Here is a 17,648-nt window from a genome sequence, read left to right on the forward strand (position 1 = left end):
GCGTTTTTTTTCTTCAGGGAGTGGGCGTGTTTTCATCCAGATAACGGGACTGGGCGAGGGGGGCAGAAATTGTCTGACACTTTTTTCTTCTGGACCGTGCTTTTAAGTCCGTGAAACTGCTCCAATTCAGCGATAAAGGAAATATCATTAAAGATGCGACACGGACTAACGGTGAGCTATCCGTAACGCGCCACGCGACGTGCAGTTAGTTCAAACTACAGTTATAAGTTACAAATGTGGCATTAAACTCACTTAGCCAGCCGCCGTATCCTTACCCAACTCTTAACTATTGTGTATATCCAACGGTAACATTATTAGTGACGGTTTTCTCGAGGAAAACCAGGATGCAAAGCGACAAATCGGAGCCGAGCGACGCCACTAATAAGGGCGCAGAGGACGCGGAGAAGAAAGCGCTGAGCGCCGTGGAGACGGAAGCTCCCACGCCGAAAGGCATAAACGCGGTCGCGGTGCTCTGGACGTTTGGGAAATGTCTGGGCGCCTTGCTCCCCGTCTACCTGGCCGGGTACTACCGGGTCAGCACCAGCCTGCTGGTGTTCGGCATGATGGTTTACACGGGATGGAAACATGCCCGAGAAGCCAAGGAGACACGCCTGAGGTCAGCCATGAATCTGCTCAATGGCGAGGAGGAGTACGCATCCATGCTAGTGTCCAAAAAGAGCAAGCAAGGACTCCCGGCGTGGGTAAGAAAGGATCCTTCACCTGTCAGCTTGTGTCTGATATAATCTATCAACAACATTCCGTAGACACCAGCTTCCCACTATCATGAACCCATGTAGACCTAGAATGACCCGAAGTTACTTAAAATCATAATATCACTACACGGTGTTTGAGTAAACCACCCTAATCATAGCCTTGACACTAATTTTTAAATTTAGCATTGGGGAATTGTGCATTAAGTATAATAGCTTTGATTTGCAAGTGATACATCCTGAGAGGACATGTACCAAACATGGAAATACTGAAACCCACCTGGTTCTTTTTTTAGTCGGAACATCTTGCCACACCCAAATAATGATCCTGTGGATACACGTTTTCATTGAGTGATTTCACGTCAGCTTGCATAACCAGGCAGCATGCATATAGTCCTCATTAAAGTAACCAAAAAAGGCCATCTGCGTATTACTCTCCAGTGTGCATAACGTTTTAGGATTTTCTGGAGTTGTTCAATATACAGAGATTCACATGTAGCATCTCAACTTGTAAACGTTTGGTCACACATGAAAGATAAACCACACAATAGCACACTGTGTCATTCAATGTTATCTTGACAGTTGCTGAACTTATGTGTTTTTTCTTTTTTCTTTTTTGTAATAGTTATACAGCCTAAAACCTGGTGCAAAAAGCACCAGAATAATATCAACAGTGCTATTGATGACATTTCCTGAACTGTATAAACTATGCCTGAATCATTTCCCTATCCTGTTGTGTGTTTCGAGGGCCCTATGCATAATTTAATTATGTGCACTCATTGTCTTTCTTTCCTTCAGGTCAGCTTTCCAGATGTTGAGAAGGTTGAGTGGCTGAATAAGGTAAAATATCAGTGTTTTCCCTGTTCAGCTTCATGTCTTCACTGTTAATTTACAGAAAGACACTAGTGTTTCCTCCTTTGTTAAGCCCACAGCAAACAGTTGTCTGTCTGTTCAGCTGTTGTGCTGATTGACACTCTGTACAGCCTGCTAGGTTAATAGCTGGTAGCATTGCTGCTGTTGCTGCCATGTCCCAGAAGAGGCCACACCCCCATGAGTGTAGCCACTCTGTCTGTGCTGCAGAGAGCAGGCCTGGTGCCAGGCCACCCTCTCAACATTTCCATTTCATTACAGGCTAGCTGACAGGAAGGAGGAGCTGCACAGCCCCCAAACTAATAATAAAACGGCAGCCATTGTCCCTCCACCCCCTTGGCTTTTTCTAGCTCAGACAAACAGTTATATCCAGTAATAAAAGTACTCATGCTAATGGAACCACGAGATCGAAGTATCAGAGCCAGACAAAGCAGTGATTTGAGACTGGTTACTGAAGGGGAGGTCAGCAGATTCCCTTGTTTCTCAGGCTGCATCCCTCCCAGGAGCAGGCAGCTGATGACTCACTCTCCACTTATGCTGAAACCAACTCCTTTTCTTTTTTAGTTTTTTTCCACAAGCGCACAAACAAGCAGTGCCTCTGCTTTTGGTTATTTCACCAAAGGAATAAAGACTTAACAACTGAACATGTTTATGTAGCAACATTACCTTTGTGTAAAACATGCACACACATAAAGCACAGGAGTCATTGTGGTATATTTAAGGACTCAACAGCTGTCTCTGTCGTTTTTTGTTTATTGCTTATGGAAGCTGTGGAATTTGGGAGATCATTTTGTGACAGCGTGGCTGAATGCCAACGTTTTCTTAAAGATGTAGTCTCTGGTTGCAGGGATGTACAGTGTGTATCATGGTATGCGTCTTACCAATAAGAGCAGTTTATAACCCCGTCCTTGTTGGCCTACCTAGGTGCTACAGCAGGTGTGGCCATTTGTTGGCCAATACCTTGAGAAGCTGCTGGTAGAAACCATTGCTCCATCTATCCGAGCCTCAAGTGCCCACCTCCAAACCCTCAGCTTTACAAAAGTGGATATGGGAGACAAGGTGATGCCATTGATAGCTCAAGTATAAAATGACACTGCCGTAAAGAGTCACACAAATGATGCATGTTGTTTTTATTGTGCTGAAAATGTGCTTTCTGTTTGCTGCAGGCCATGAAGGTCGTGGGGATTAAGGCACATACTGAGAATGACAGAGGACAAGTCCTGCTAGATCTGTATATTAGGTGAATGTTTGGGAACACCGACGCCTTGGTATTACAACTTTTAGAAGGCGTTACTGTGGCTGACATTTTGTTCTTTATTGTGTCCTCAGCTATGTTGGCAATGTAGAGATCAATGTTGAGGTGAAAAGATACTTCTGCAATGCTGGAGTCAAGGGAATTCAGGTCAGTTTTCTTTTCAAGGTCAAATATATTATTCAGTTAGATTACAAAGTAGTATGTCATTAATACAAAGATGTTGTCTGTCTTTATGGAAGACTGAATCATACAAACAATGTGCCATTCTGTCAGTGTTTATCCATGTGTTTTTACAAACATCTGTTGTGGTTCTCTGTCCTCAGCTACATGGGATGATGCGAGTGATTCTGGAGCCCCTGATTGGAGATGTGCCCATAGTGGGTGCTGTCTCCATGTTTTTCATCCAGCGACCTGTACGTCCATCTTCATTCACCTCTTTTTGTCATTTTCTGGTTGCCCCTCAACCCTGATTCCTGTGAACGTCACATGTCTCGATAGTCTTGTATGCTTTTCATGCTATTGATTTCCTATCTATTCTGATTGATTTGCTACATACAGCACATTCCTCTGTGTTATCTCTTACTAGAAACTAGACATCAATTGGACTGGAATGACTAATTTGTTGGACATCCCTGGACTGAAGTGAGTCCAGTGAAATAACCTTTCATTAGTATTAGCCAGAACCGTATAATAACATGGTAAATGATGTAGTCAGTACAGAAGTACATTTCCATTAAATTGAAGTTTCTTTGTTTCAGTGTCATGTCTGACAGCATGATTATGGATGCCATTGCCTCTTTCTTGGTGCTGCCCAATCGCTTGGTTGTCCCCCTGGTTCCAGGCCTGCATGTGGCCCAACTACGATCTCCCCTGCCCAGAGTAAAGCCTAAACACCTACACTAAGAGGAAGACTATTATGTAATTTTCACATCTCAGTCAACACCAGTACATTACATCTTGTCCCCTCTTTTACTTTATTAGGGTGTGGTACGCATCCACCTACTGGAGGCACAGAATCTAGCAGCCAAGGACAACTACATGAAAGGGGTTATGGCTGGCTTGTCTGACCCCTATGCCATATTGAGGGTTGGCCCTCAGACCTTCACCTCCAAACACTTTGACAACACAGACTCTCCCAAGTGGGAAGAGATTTATGAGGTAAAAACAATTAACCGTTTTATGGAAAGCTTTAAATTTGTGTCATCACTGCGCAGACACAATCAAATATCATTTCACTTTGTTCTGTATTTGAGGGATTAGACCGCTACAGTGGAAGGAATGCTAATTTTAATTCATGGTCGCATGGGGCCGCAGCCAGCTTCCATACAAATCCCTCTGTCTGTCTTCATGTCCTTGTGTATGTCTGGTACATCAGGTTATAGTCCATGAAGTGCCTGGTCAAGAGTTGGAGGTGGAGGTATATGACAAAGACACAGACCAGGATGATTTCCTGGGCAGGTACATATACATATTCATGTCTCTCGTGTGCCTACATTCAATTTTTGCATTGTCACCTTTCATTTGTCATCTTTCCTGGCCAGTTGGAACAAGTACACTACCTCTTTATGAGGCATTTCTCTGTATTTTTAACGTATCTTCATCTGCTTTCTATGCTATAATCGTGTTGTTTTCAGCGATACATTTTCTTCTTTTTATTTCATTCTGTCTTACACTCCTCCTCCACATAGGACCAAATTGGATTTGGGCATTGTGAAGAAATCCATAGTTGTCGATGATGTAAGTAAAAGCTATTATCGTCTCAGTCACAGTTTGAATAAGCTATTTTTTGAGTCTTTGGGTTGTTAATGTATGCCTGTGGCTGTCTTCCCAGTGGTTCACTTTGAAAGAAACTCCATCGGGACGGGTTCATTTCAGACTGGAGTGGTTGGCCTTGCTGCCTGTCAGTGATCGACTAGAGCAGGTTTGAGTCACTCGCACTCAATCAGCTAATACATTGCTCTGATGCATCAACAAAAATCCCTTATACTCTAGAATCACCTGTTTGCAATTCTCCCTCAGGTCCTAAAGAGAAATGAAAGCGTCACCAGTAAGACTGCCGATCCACCTTCTTCAGCCATCTTGGTTGTATATCTGGACAAGGCGGAGGCACTTCCTGTGAGTCAAATAGCTCTACCCTCTCTGCCCTCGTTCGTGCTCAGCACAGAGCTGCTTCCTGTGTGTGTGGTTAAACTGGGGCAGAGCTGTAACTGCCAGCTGGCATGCCATTCCACAATGTTGTTGCCTTGGCTTTTAACTCTGTACCCTCCATTGCAGTGTGGATGAGTGTGGCTAACTTTATCCAAAGTTGTTAAACACTCATTTCCTACCATGTCAATTCAAACACAAAAAAGAAAAAGGTAGTAACAGAATCTTTGGAATGAAACTCAGTCTTTGTGGTTTCTGTTTATGCAGACTTATACTTCCTGATTCTATACAATGCTGTGTGGTACTTCCTGTCAGTTATTTGTGCTGTTGCTATGGTAACCCTGCAAACACTATTATTCACATTAACCATGTGTTAGAGTGGTGGATGACATCTATTTATTGCTCTGCTCTTGGTTAAAGTATTCCATTGTGCACATGCCTTCCTGTCGATTCCTATATGTCTGAAACTGTGTATCTTTTAGATGAAGAAGGGAAATAAAGAGCCCAATCCCATGGTGCAGTTGTCTGTGCAGGACATCACAAGAGAGAGCAAGGTATATTTGTTGGGAAAACCAATTATAATACTGTTGACTGTTTCATTTATTTCTATTCTATATGCACACTTTATTGTCTTCAGACTTGTTACACAACCATTAATCCAGAGTGGGAGGAAGCTTTTACCTTCTTCATCCAGGATCCTCGCAAGCAGGACATAGATATTCAGGTAACAGCTCGTACGATTAGCTTCTCTGCACTGAACTTTGTGTTTGGCATTCTGTCAAAGTTCTTTTGGTCTTGTTTTGGCTTTCCCTCATGGTAAATAAACCAGGTGAAGGACGCTGACCGTGTGCAGACATTGGGCAGCCTGACCATCCCTTTGTCCCGTCTGCTGTCCAGTTCTAATCTTTCTCTGGACCAGTGGTTCCAGTTGGACAACTCTGGATCTGCCAGTCGCATCTATATCAACACAGTTCTCAGGGTAAATAGCAACAAGACCCATTCATTAATCCTGCACTGCATCAGACCAATTACTAACCAATAAGTAAAATAAACAAGCACAATATTGGAGGCTATTAATCATGAAATCTAACATTTTGATCAACCTTTTTTCATGTGTGTAATGTATTCATATAAATGTGCATTTTTGCGCTCTCTTCTCTTTTCTTTTGTAACATAGGTCCTGTGGTTAGATGAGGAACGCATTCCATCTGATGTGTCATCTAATCTGGAGTCTGGAACGTCCAGACAGCTGCCCCAGCAGTCCTCCCCTCATCCGAGTTTTGCCACAGAGGTAATGGAGTCATTGCACTTCTGATTTTGGCTTTTATTAAATTACACATGCTTATTCTAATATGTTTGCAATTGTTTTTTTTCAGGGATTGCTTAGAATTCACCTCTTGGCAGGACAGAACCTTGTTCCAAAAGATAACCTAATGGGAGGCATGGTGAAAGGCAAGAGTGACCCCTATGTCAAGATCAACATTGGGGGCGAAACATTCACAAGTCAGGTTATCAAGAGTAATCTTAACCCCACGTGGAATGAGATGTATGAGGTAAATAACAAGGTTATGTTGAACAGAAAAAATGGCTGAAGTTCGCATGCATTTGAAAATTGGTTTCAGTCCTTTGACATTTGCAAAAAAAATTCACCCCTCAGGTGATTCTCACCCAGCTGGCTGGCCAAGACTTGCAGATGGAGGTGTTTGATAAAGACATGGACATGAAGGATGATTTCATGGGCAGGTACAAGAGCTATAAACAATCATATTACTGCATCAAATGTATGGATTCAGAGATAAATTCTAAGCTCACATATCCTTGTATGCAGGCTGAAGATCAGTCTGAAGGACATCATCGATTCACAGTTTACTGATCAGGTAAGATCTTCCTTTCCAGACACAATGTTGCATGTTTAGCTTCAAAGAGTGCGGACAGATTAAGCATAAAAGCCTGCCATATCTTCTAACTCCCGTTGGTGCAAGGGTCTAAGACTCTGAATCCACTAGATTTACATCTGTAACACAGTTCATGTGTTAAAACTATTCAAATTCTTCTCTCAGTGGTACACTCTCAGTGATGTGAAGTCTGGGCGAGTTCACCTGGTACTGGAATGGGTAACGACCGCCTCAGAGTCAGACAGATTGGACCAGGTTGGTATTCCTAGATTAGACATGGATTGATGGGCCAATGCTGGTAAACTTGATCCATACTCACTGGTACTTTCTGTGTCTTCAGGTTCTTCAGTTCTATTCCAGGCAGTCCTACCAAAACAAGGCGGTTCCCTCAGCAGGCCTACTGTTTGTCTTCATTGGGCAAGCAGATGGCTTACCAGTGAGTCTTTTTCTACTGATGTTAAGGGTGAAGTCAAGACAGGCACTTATTGTTTTGAATACATATGCTTCTCTTGCTATTGCCTGTTTGTCTCTTTACAGGTTAAGAAGAGTGGTAAGGAGCCAAAAGTAGGAGCCGAGGTTACTCTTGGAGAAATGTCCCGCAAAACAACAGTAAGACCTCGAACTTAATTTTGCTTGGAATTAATATGACTATGTTTCAAGGTACTTTCTAAGCACTACTTATAAGAGTGACATGAGATCTGTCGGTAATATTCACTGACTTTTGCATCTCTGCAGGTGTGTGATCGTACCACATCACCTCAGTGGGATGAGGCATTCTGCTTCTTGGTTCGGGACCCCAGAGAAGATATTCTTGTTGTAAAGGTCCGCTCACTACAGCGCACAATCAAAGTGGAGCAGAAAGAGTGTCGGTCATACAGATGCAAACAGAGTGTGATCTCCGATATATAAATACTATCTATGCCAACACCCTGCATTGTGTTTCTCCAGCTCTCCCACAGCTGGGCCTTGCCCATTGGTTCCCTGGTGGTTCCTATCAGAGAGCTGCTCTCTGAACCAGAGCTGGTCCTGGACCAGTGGTTCCATTTGGATGGAGCCTCGCCTGAGAGTCAGGTTCTTCTGAGAGCTGAACTGAAGGTGGTTTCCCGGTCATTTTCTATATTTTAGTTATTTAGCAAATGTCCATTAGGTTTCTTTATCTCTATCTCTTTATCACTTTCACTATAAGTCCCTTTCTCTAATGTATGTTATTGTTCTCTGTTTCCTTCACTGCTCATACCTTACTTTGTGGGCAACTATAATATCCCTTTGAGTCTTTAGCTTATATTTTTTTAATCAGTGTAACTATCTGTAATATGTTTTTGGTGTTTCTTTCTTATTTATATGTATGTCATAAGGCTTTTGAGGCAGTTTTGCATTTCTACTGATATTGATATACGCAATCAAAACAGATACAAAGCTGGTTAACAAAGTTAAACATTAATCATTTTTAATCAACTGCAGATGCTGATTCCAAGCAAATGTCCGGCCCCCACTAATAAGGCTATTGTCACTTCAGCATCAGACCCTTCCCCTGCTCTGAGAAAACAGGAAATAGACACAGTGCTTAGGTGAGATAGTTCATTAAAAAGGTCTGTACATACTTTCCATTGGCCCTTTTGTCACCTACATGTTTTTATTGCTACTCTTTGTGTTTCAGTTCAAGTTCAGTGGACGTTCCTCCTGTGGAGACAATTTCCTCCTCAGTGACCTTGCAGGAAGATGTTGACGAAAAGGAAACAGCTGCTGGTGTGACTGAAGAGAAGGTGGAGGAACTACTAAGCCCTGCCATAACACAACCTCCTCATACTTCCCCAGACTTCAGCTTTGCCAGTGAGGTACAACACCGTGATCTACAGTATCAGATACATCCAACACCGCATGACACAATCACATTTACCACATTACACAATCACATTTACCACATTTAATTAAAAAAACTAGCAATATAATATGTAATGATCCCTTCCTGTAGGGGATGCTGAGAATCATCCTGTTGGAGGCCCAAAGTCTGGTTGCCAAAGATAACATGATGGGTGGTTTGGTGAAGGGCAAGAGTGACCCCTATGCCAAGATCAATGTTGGAGGAGTTGTGTTTGTGAGTAATGTGATCAAGGAGAATCTCAACCCAGTCTGGAATGAGATGTATGAGGTATGTATGAAATGACTCATTTCAATAAGATTGCAATGATACAACTTTAAGGTAACCACCTATTTTTTATTTATTTAACTATTTGACCGCTTGTGTTCTCTCAGGTGGTGCTGAGGCCTCAGTCAGGACAAGAGGTGCAAGTAGAGCTGTATGACAAAGACATGGACAGAGATGACTTCCTGGGCAGGTAAGTTCAGTGGGTCAACATGTACATGCTCAAACTGTAGTTGTTTCACCATAAACATAAAATTACAGGTATATTTCTGTCTGGTTTGAGTTATGAAAAGATCTGCATTTGGTGTTTATCAAGTCGTCATAGTTGTATTTCTTCCGTGTTTACCGTCACTTTTTATGTAAACAAACCTTTCACAGCATTAGAACAATATTAATAATTTAGATTTAAGATTTTAGGGCAATTAAAATGAAAGGGTCTGGCTTTATTTGCACATTTTGTTTGTGTAAAATGTACAAACATGTTTTCATTCTGAGCAGATACAAAATCGGTGTGGCAGACATCATCCGTTCCCAGTACACAGACCAGGTCAGTATTGCTGGCCTTACTATATCTTAGTCAATGCTGTGGTGTTATGATCGGCTTTAATTCAGTAAGTGTCCCTTTCTGTTTCAGTGGTACACCCTAAATGACGTGAAGTCTGGGCGTGTTCGCCTGATACTGGAGTGGGTACCAACTGTGTCCCATAATGACCCCCTGGACCAAGTTAGTGACGTTTTCTCCCCTATTCACGCATTGATCTATAATCTTTATCAATTGCGTTGCGTATTCCTCCCACATCAGTTATATTCCATAATGATACCCTGTTTACTTCACCATGCACATCAGTTGTGAGTCATTGTAATGTATTTGTCGTGTGATTCTCTGCTGCAGGTGATGCATGTGCAGTCTCTCCAGTCTTTCCAGAACAAGGCAGTTCCCTCTGCAGCCCTGCTCTTTGTTTATGTTGACAGAGCACACTCATTGCCTGTGAGTCCCTATACACTATGATAAGTGTGCTGTCTCAGAGTTATAGATAGACAACAGTTTCCGTTACTGTTGTTGGACTTTGTGATGCAATTATTCAGGAATGTTTCATTTTTTAAAAGAAAGGGAGGTTGGCTCTCGACCTGTTGTTGCCGTAATTACAGTGAGACAATACAAACTACTCACATAATGTTATGTGTCTTTCTGTGTTCAGTTTAAGAAAAGTGGAAAGGAGCCCAAGGCTGGGGCTGAGCTTGTTTTTGGTAAAACAACCTACAAAACCAAGGTATGAGACTGATGATAAAGACATTAAACCAACCCACACTTTTGCTATACCAGCACAGACTGCAACCAATGAATATTTTCTGTTACTCATTAAGTCAATAAAATGTCATTAAGAAGTCCCCATCATAATGTCTCAGAAACCTAACCAGTTTGTTGGCAATAGTTAAACACTTGTATGGGATAGATGACTAAATGGTACTATGTTTAAAACTTAAAACTTTGCTGCCTCCCACTGGTGGTATTGAAAAAGACAAGACTTGACAGTAATACTTGCTGATACTTTATTAGGCTGTTCAAAATACCAGTGGAGAAGTAACAACTTAATCATAATCCGATTACAATAACTGTATAGATATTGTTATTCCATGCCCAGCTTAAAGAACAAACCCTCGCCCAATTTACCCCTCTTCTTTTTCTATCTGAAGGTATGTGATCGCTCCCGATCACCTCAATGGGAGGAGGCGTTCTACTTCCCGGTTCGCAACCCCAGAGAGGAGATGCTCATAATAAAAGTGAGTTTAATGTACAACAGTAGCTGAAGACCGCTGCGAGTGTCAGGAACATCTCCCGCTCTGACTGGCATCATTCATGTGTCCTTATCTCTGTAGTTGTCGAGCGCATGGGACCAGCCAATGGGAGCTATTGTAGTCCCTGTGAGAGAGCTGCTCTCTGAACCCCAGCTGGTTCTGGATCAGTGGATGCCTTTGGATGGAGCCTTACCTGAAAGTAAGATCTTACTGAGGGCTGAACTCAAGGTAAGAGAGGACACACACAGGGCATTGTTACCGTTGTCATTGATACACAGATTAGCCAACAGCACATGTGTTGTTGACAGGTCCTGAGCTCCAGGATGACTGAGGCTCCTCAGCCGTCTGTGACTTCAAAGAAGGAAGAGTTGGTTATTTCATCAGCCAGTGAGGACAAAAAAAGCTCAGAGCTGACAAAAGATGAGTAAGTGTTGTGTGCCTGGTTTATTAATATACACAAAACTCTTCAGATTGTTACTTGGTCTTCTCAATAAAACACCAACTGCATACCACTTAATGTATTTTAAATATTAAGAAAAGTTAGCAATAAATACAAGTTTGAAACCTAAACTAGCGCTAATAAACATTAAATGAAAAGTTTAGTACCTGGCTGTCGGTAGGATGTACAAGCAAATATGCTCCTATAAAAGCTAATATTCTCCGTTGTTGGTTCCAGTCAGAAGTCTGGCTGTGGTGTTTTGTGACAACAGTGTGTATTTTCAGATCGCTTGCGCTATCCAGCCAGTTTAAACACTCTGAAGCAGAAGATGCTGCGGCCTTCGCAGAAGATGCTGCTCCCGCTGAACCAGCTGTCATTCACTCTGCACTTGATGCATTCCCTGCTGCTTCAGCAGTAAGTCCTAGCGCATTATAGTCAGTTGTTTTAAGCTTTAACTATCGAAACTAAACTAAACTCATCTGTCTATTTACACTTTCATAACCTTTATGCAATTTTGCTCAGCTGGTGGAGGAGCCAAAAGATCCAGAAGAATGTCCCAAGCACTCAGACACAGCAGTGAAAGGAGACTTTGAACCGCAGCAAAGGCAAACAGTGGGGTGAGTCACAGCAAATAAGAACATGTCCATGGTTTACCCTTTATTGTTGCGTCAAAAATCGGAATATAATATTTAGAATGGCCCTAATAAGAAACATGTTTACATTTCTGTAGTACTGGTTTAGGCGACCTTGTTAAAGCCACAGTGACTAGTCTTCCCGCCGACACCCTGGGGCCAGCAGAGGTCACAGAAATCCCCAAGGCTGAGGAAGTCCTTCAACCACACACAACCCCTAGCCAGGACTTTGGTGAAGAGGTGGGTGTATGCCTTGATTAGCAGAGTGGAAGTTTAATAATTAGTTGCTACCAACTGAACAGTGGTATTTGTTTTTCGTCACTGCTCCTTTTATATTTTTTTGTATAATTTCATTATTTAAAACAATAAGAAATCGCTTCCTTTAGCAGTGTACAGCAAGGTGCCGGACCCTCCCCCCTCTGCCAAAGTGAACACACTTGAGTTCAGGTTTTCATCAATCAAAAACAACAACAACACTATCTTAAAATGTCTGGACCAGGTTTCCATCAGAACTATGTGTCTGAGAATTGATCATACTGACAGTGATATCCTGCTAGTTATTCATTTTGTCCCCAATCATTGGGATAACTCATGCTGCTGGGTCTCAGACTCATCATCTGGGTTTTCTGACTAACCCCAGCCTCTTTCCAAACAATGAATGTGCCACTTCCTCTTGACTTTAAATATCACTGTATGTTCTGCTGGGGAGATTTCAGTGTCCTCGGGTGATTTGGTGGATCAGGTGTGTGTTCCACAGAACTTCTGCAAAAAAGAGGAATTTCTAGACAGGCGGCACAAAATGAAACGTATTGCATCGTTAATACAATGCACAGACGTCTGGATTGAGGGAGGACCGTTACAACTTAAAAAAACAAGTTTTCATTAAACCAAATTTATATCAGAAATAGAAAAGTATCCTCTATCTTGTAGTTAGTTCCCCTTGACTTGACAGTGGCATTATATGTTCCTAAAGGCAGTGTAATGACAGATTTTAGTATTAATCATGTGTATATGTTCAAATAAACAAAGAAATAATTCTGATATTATGACAAAAAGAAAAAAACGCCTGTTTCCATTACCAAGCTACTGTGTTGTGTGTTCAGGGACTCACTTTATGTGTTGTAACAGTTACACTTTTCATCCTGCAGGGGCTGCTGAGGATTCACCTGCTGGAAGCCCAGAATCTGGTGGCCAAAGACAACCTGATGGGAGGCATGGTGAAGGGCAAGAGTGACCCCTATGTCAAGATCAACATAGGGGGAGTTACATTTAAAAGTCATGTAATCAAGGAGAATCTCAACCCAACATGGAAGGAAATGTATGAGGTATGAAGTGTTCTCAGGTTAAGTGTTGCATATTGTTTGGATCTCACTGCATGGACAGTATTTTCGACAAAAATGTGTTTTGTTTGTTTCTAACAGCTGGTTTTGAGTGGGCACAGTGGCCAGGAGATCAAGTTTGAAGCGTTTGATAAGGATTTAGATTCGGATGACTTCCTTGGCAGGTATGTGTCTTAATGTTGGTTAATCAGTCACTTATATAAGTTATATAAGTACTTCAGATAAAAGGTATACGGAGTGCACTGATCCACAGTGAGATACACCTGTGACTTTACATACTGTTGCACTTAAATGCAATAGTCATTCACAGTGGGTCCAGCAGCTGCCAATCATTAACATAGACTGAATATTTGATGTTGGTGGATTTATGAAATATTTACAGGAGGGGTATTTACAAATGCCTGTAAATGATCTTTATTAATCTAGGGGGTTGAATTATTTTCTTTAGTTTTCATTAAGTATTATTGGTATACAACACATCTTGTTGTTAATCATTTGCCTATTTTCATGTTCACAGATTCAGCATTAAGCTAAATGAGGTTATCAGATCCCAGTACAAAGATCAGGTTAGTCAATAACTCGTGATCTGAAGCCGTGTCAAGTGATTTATTAACCCTGTACGGTGTAATTTCCTTATCTTAAGGGCGTTGCCCTGCTTCTTTAAATGACTCTGTTTCTGTTGTAGTGGTACACTCTGAATGATGTGAAGTCTGGTCGGGTCCACTTGATACTGGAATGGGTTCCTGCAGTGTCACATTCAGTCAGCCTTGACCAGGTCGGTCCTTACACTGTTAAATCTACCACTCTGTAAACAAGCACTATTTACGTGCCCATGACAAAGCAGCCTCATAGATGATGCGGTCTAGTCACATTCCAACACCCAGGACATATTATTCACACTGCAAAGCTTCTTACCTGGCTTTTCTCCATGTCGCAGGTGCTGCAGCTTCAGTCTCTCCAGTCTTATCAAAACAAAGCTATCCCCTCTGCTGCTCTACTTTTTGTGCACTTGGAGAGAGCACATTCATTACCTGTAAGTCACCTGTACTTTATTTACATAGAATGCAATAAGAACTACCGGTATAAGTATATATAATATAGTAAATATATGTTAAAACTTGTATGCGTCTCTCTCCCTTGATAGTTGAAGAAGAGTGGAAAGGAACCCAAAGCAGGAGCTGAACTTGTTTTGGGTGAAACAACCTACAAAACCAAAGTGAGAATGTTGATGCATGGTGCTCTATTGTCAGTCTGATAGATACATTCTTTTTGTAACAACTCTACCATATATTTTCATCTTTTAAGCTGTGTGAGCGCAGCACCAATCCTCAGTGGAATGAGTGTTTCTACTTCCTGGTCCACGACCCTAAACATCAGATGCTTGTACTAAAGGCAAGACATGTATTTACATTTATTCTACATCTCACATTTCACAGCAATTATGTTGTTGTAATTATTTTCAGTTCCTTTCTTTCTTTCTTTCTCGCATTGCAGTTGTCCAGTGGTTGGGACCAGCCAATGGGATCACTGGTGATTCCTGTGAAGGAGTTGCTTGCAGAGCCACAACTGGTCCTGGACCAGTGGTTCCATCTGGATGGAGCCGCATCTGAGAGTCAGATCCTGCTGAGGGCCGAACTCAAGGTGACAAACATCTGCCCACACTCTCACGTATTGTAATACATAACAACAGATTAACAATAACACTTGTTCTTCCTGTTGAATAGGTTCTACATTCCAAAATGGTGGATATGATCAGTGCAGGGACTCTGCCCTGTGCTGCTGGATGTGGATCTGGGCAGGTGAAGTTGTCTCTTTCTTATGCCTCACAGGAGAGACAACTCACCGTCATCGTCCATGCCTGCAGGTGTGCTTCCTCAAATCGTGTGTATTAGTCGGATTGTGTTCTCACCAATGATAAACCGTTGATATTTTAGTTATCTGAGGCATTGTTACGGCCTTTTTCTCCTCTCCAATTCAATCTTTATATCAAGTTTATTTCCCAGATAATCATCTATGTTTATAGTAACTTTGAAAAATGGTCGATGAACTTACCCTTTAAGAGAAACCTGGCATTTAACGAACAGTGGAGGACATTGTTGATAACGGCTCTAGTTTGGCAAGAGGCACTATATTGCTCCAGTATACTGGGACTTTTCAATATTCTTACGATTTAACACTGTTATTTAAGATGTGATTTCTCTTTCTGTGTTCAGAGGTCTGTTGTCCCAAAGTAAGGATGGAGTAGACAGCTATGTCTCCCTCATGCTGCTGCCAGACAAAAGCAAGGCCACCAAGAGGAAGACAGCAGTGAAGAAAAGAGACCTCGACCCAGAATACAATGAGAGGTAATTAAATAATTAGGTCATTGTATTATCATTAATTTCCTGTGCTGTTTTTTTATCAATCTCTTAAGAATTGCGCTTCTGTCAGTGTTCACATTTAAACATCTTTGTCGATTTTTTTCAAGGTTTGAGTATGATCTGTCTGTGGATGAAATGAGGTTCAAGCGCCTCAATGTATCAGTGAAGAATAACTCAGCCTCGTTCAGGAGCTGCAACATCATTGGACAGGTCAGTCTGAGACCTCTAAAGGTTAACAAGTGACCATCAGGGTATCCAGATCATGTCATACTGTGTATCGGACTCCTCCACAATACACATTGAGATAACGTTGTTAAATCCACACTTATACAGATGTGGCCAAGCTGAGCACTAATGCTAGCCTGTCTAGTAATTGTTTACTGTTTTGGATTGTGATCCTAGCTTTCAAATTATTTCACTCTGAAGTGCACCGCTTGTACAGAGAAATAATACTGCAACTACATGAGCTGTATGTACAGCTTGATGTTGACATGTCATTCCTATTCTTTAGGTCTTGATCGAGTTGGCCCAGGTGGACCTGATTTCTGGTGTCACAGAATGGTGAGCAGGGTAGACTATGTGCAAGTTTGTTAAAGTAATAAGGGAGCTGCAAAAGGAAGCTGCAACAAGTTCATAGTTTCCTCACTGACGGAGGACAGTGTGGATTAATAACAACACGTGAACTCATGTTTCACATTAGTGGCTAAGTGCACTGCCTCCTGTGGAGCTTTGAGGAGTATAAAGCAGTGAATTTAGGTTATTCTGAAGAGACTGTGACGATTGATAATATATTGAGTTTACGGATAGCAGAGATGTTGGTTATCATGCAGGGGAAATTTGTAGTCTGGTATCTCCTAACTGTGCACCTGTTGTCTTTGTCATTGTTAAATGTCTTTGTCCCTCTATTTATTACAGGTTCACCCTGAAAGATGAAGCTGAATAGTGATGATGATGACAATGATGATGTCACCGCTCAACCTGGCATTGCGCCACTGCTGTAACTCACATTGATGCCTTCTCCTTTCCACCTCTGCATACAGTACCACCGTGGCAGCCTTACCTGCATTCACCCGGCTCTCCATGTATTACCACATAGTATAGAATTGCCCTGTATTCACATACATCAATATAAACCAAAGATAAGTAGGCTGATGTAGCTGAGTTGACAAGTACAGAGTGGAAGTGCATATTGACTGAAGGATACTTTACTATATGAAGAGATACTAGTTTTAAGATTGAGTGGAGCAAGTGAAAGATGAACAGATCCAGAAGGAATGAAGTCATATTTTGTTGTTTTGTTTGCTTTTCTTGGTGCATGAATGTTTGAGAGTGCATTTTTTTTTGGGTTCTGTTTTATGACATTTATGACATGGCTGATATTGAAGTTATTCTATATTTCACAGCACCTTGAAATGTTTGTGTTTTGAAATTGCTTTTGAAAATGATTTTTTACAAGACATGTATTTGTTACACCTATGTCACAATTATATCATTCGTTTGATTTTGTGTATATTTGCAAATAATTTTGATCAGCTCCAATGCTGTTTGTTGAAGGATGGTATGACAAAAATAAACAGATTTTGCACATCTCACTTTTCTCTTTTTGTGAAACTGTTTTGGCCATTAGACTTATACAGTTTGATACACGTTTCTTTCATATATTGTATAACCAAGTCTTTTACTGTTTATATGTTGAACCCTTCTTTATTTAATTGTTAGAGGGAGCAAACTGCTGTGGTAGTGGATGACTTATAATATGTAATATTTAAGTAAAATATGTACTGTGGGTATTGTTGGATAACCTGCAATTTATGGAAAAGGTCTATTGTGTTGTATGTGTTTATTTCAGTATGACAGTAATGCTCAGGTTTTGGGATAAAAAGTGTTTATTAAATATCTTTGATCCACCTTGCATAACATTTAAATAATGCTCTGACCATATAATCAATGGCTAAATGTATTATGAATCAAGAAGAATTGTAATCCCATGTCTGTATTAAGTTCAACTGGGCAATCAGGAAGTCTGGGGTTCATTCATTCATTATGACTTATTTTCCTCTTC

The 17,648-nt window shown here is 41.3% G+C and overlaps 1 protein-coding gene across 1 annotated transcript; it reads left to right on the forward strand.

The window, feature by feature from the left end:
* Window positions 1–344: 344 nt before the first annotated feature.
* esyt1b (extended synaptotagmin-like protein 1b) lies at window positions 345–17,176 on the forward strand (the record flags this gene model as incomplete). The annotated part of the gene is made up of 52 exons (XM_079218751.1): window positions 345–701; window positions 1,509–1,550; window positions 2,505–2,639; window positions 2,747–2,820; window positions 2,910–2,982; window positions 3,159–3,248; window positions 3,422–3,477; window positions 3,594–3,714; window positions 3,817–3,993; window positions 4,211–4,293; window positions 4,524–4,572; window positions 4,667–4,756; window positions 4,855–4,950; window positions 5,463–5,534; window positions 5,618–5,704; window positions 5,810–5,959; window positions 6,158–6,271; window positions 6,357–6,533; window positions 6,638–6,723; window positions 6,809–6,857; window positions 7,041–7,130; window positions 7,216–7,311; window positions 7,413–7,484; window positions 7,611–7,697; window positions 7,824–7,970; window positions 8,337–8,443; window positions 8,533–8,710; window positions 8,848–9,024; window positions 9,129–9,211; window positions 9,517–9,565; window positions 9,653–9,742; window positions 9,911–10,006; window positions 10,218–10,289; window positions 10,714–10,800; window positions 10,897–11,043; window positions 11,124–11,239; window positions 11,539–11,668; window positions 11,777–11,871; window positions 11,985–12,126; window positions 13,035–13,211; window positions 13,308–13,390; window positions 13,744–13,792; window positions 13,912–14,001; window positions 14,164–14,259; window positions 14,371–14,442; window positions 14,532–14,618; window positions 14,721–14,867; window positions 14,951–15,090; window positions 15,440–15,571; window positions 15,694–15,796; window positions 16,098–16,147; window positions 16,502–17,176. 52 exons carry the CDS (start codon window positions 345–347, stop codon window positions 16,527–16,529), a joined length of 5,493 nt encoding a protein of 1,830 aa, XP_079074877.1. The 3' UTR covers window positions 16,530–17,176.
* Window positions 17,177–17,648: the final 472 nt, after the last annotated feature.

The sequence above is a fragment of the Taurulus bubalis genome (assembly GCF_910589615.1).
Source record: "Taurulus bubalis genome assembly, chromosome: 5".
NCBI lineage: Eukaryota > Metazoa > Chordata > Actinopteri > Perciformes > Cottidae > Taurulus > Taurulus bubalis.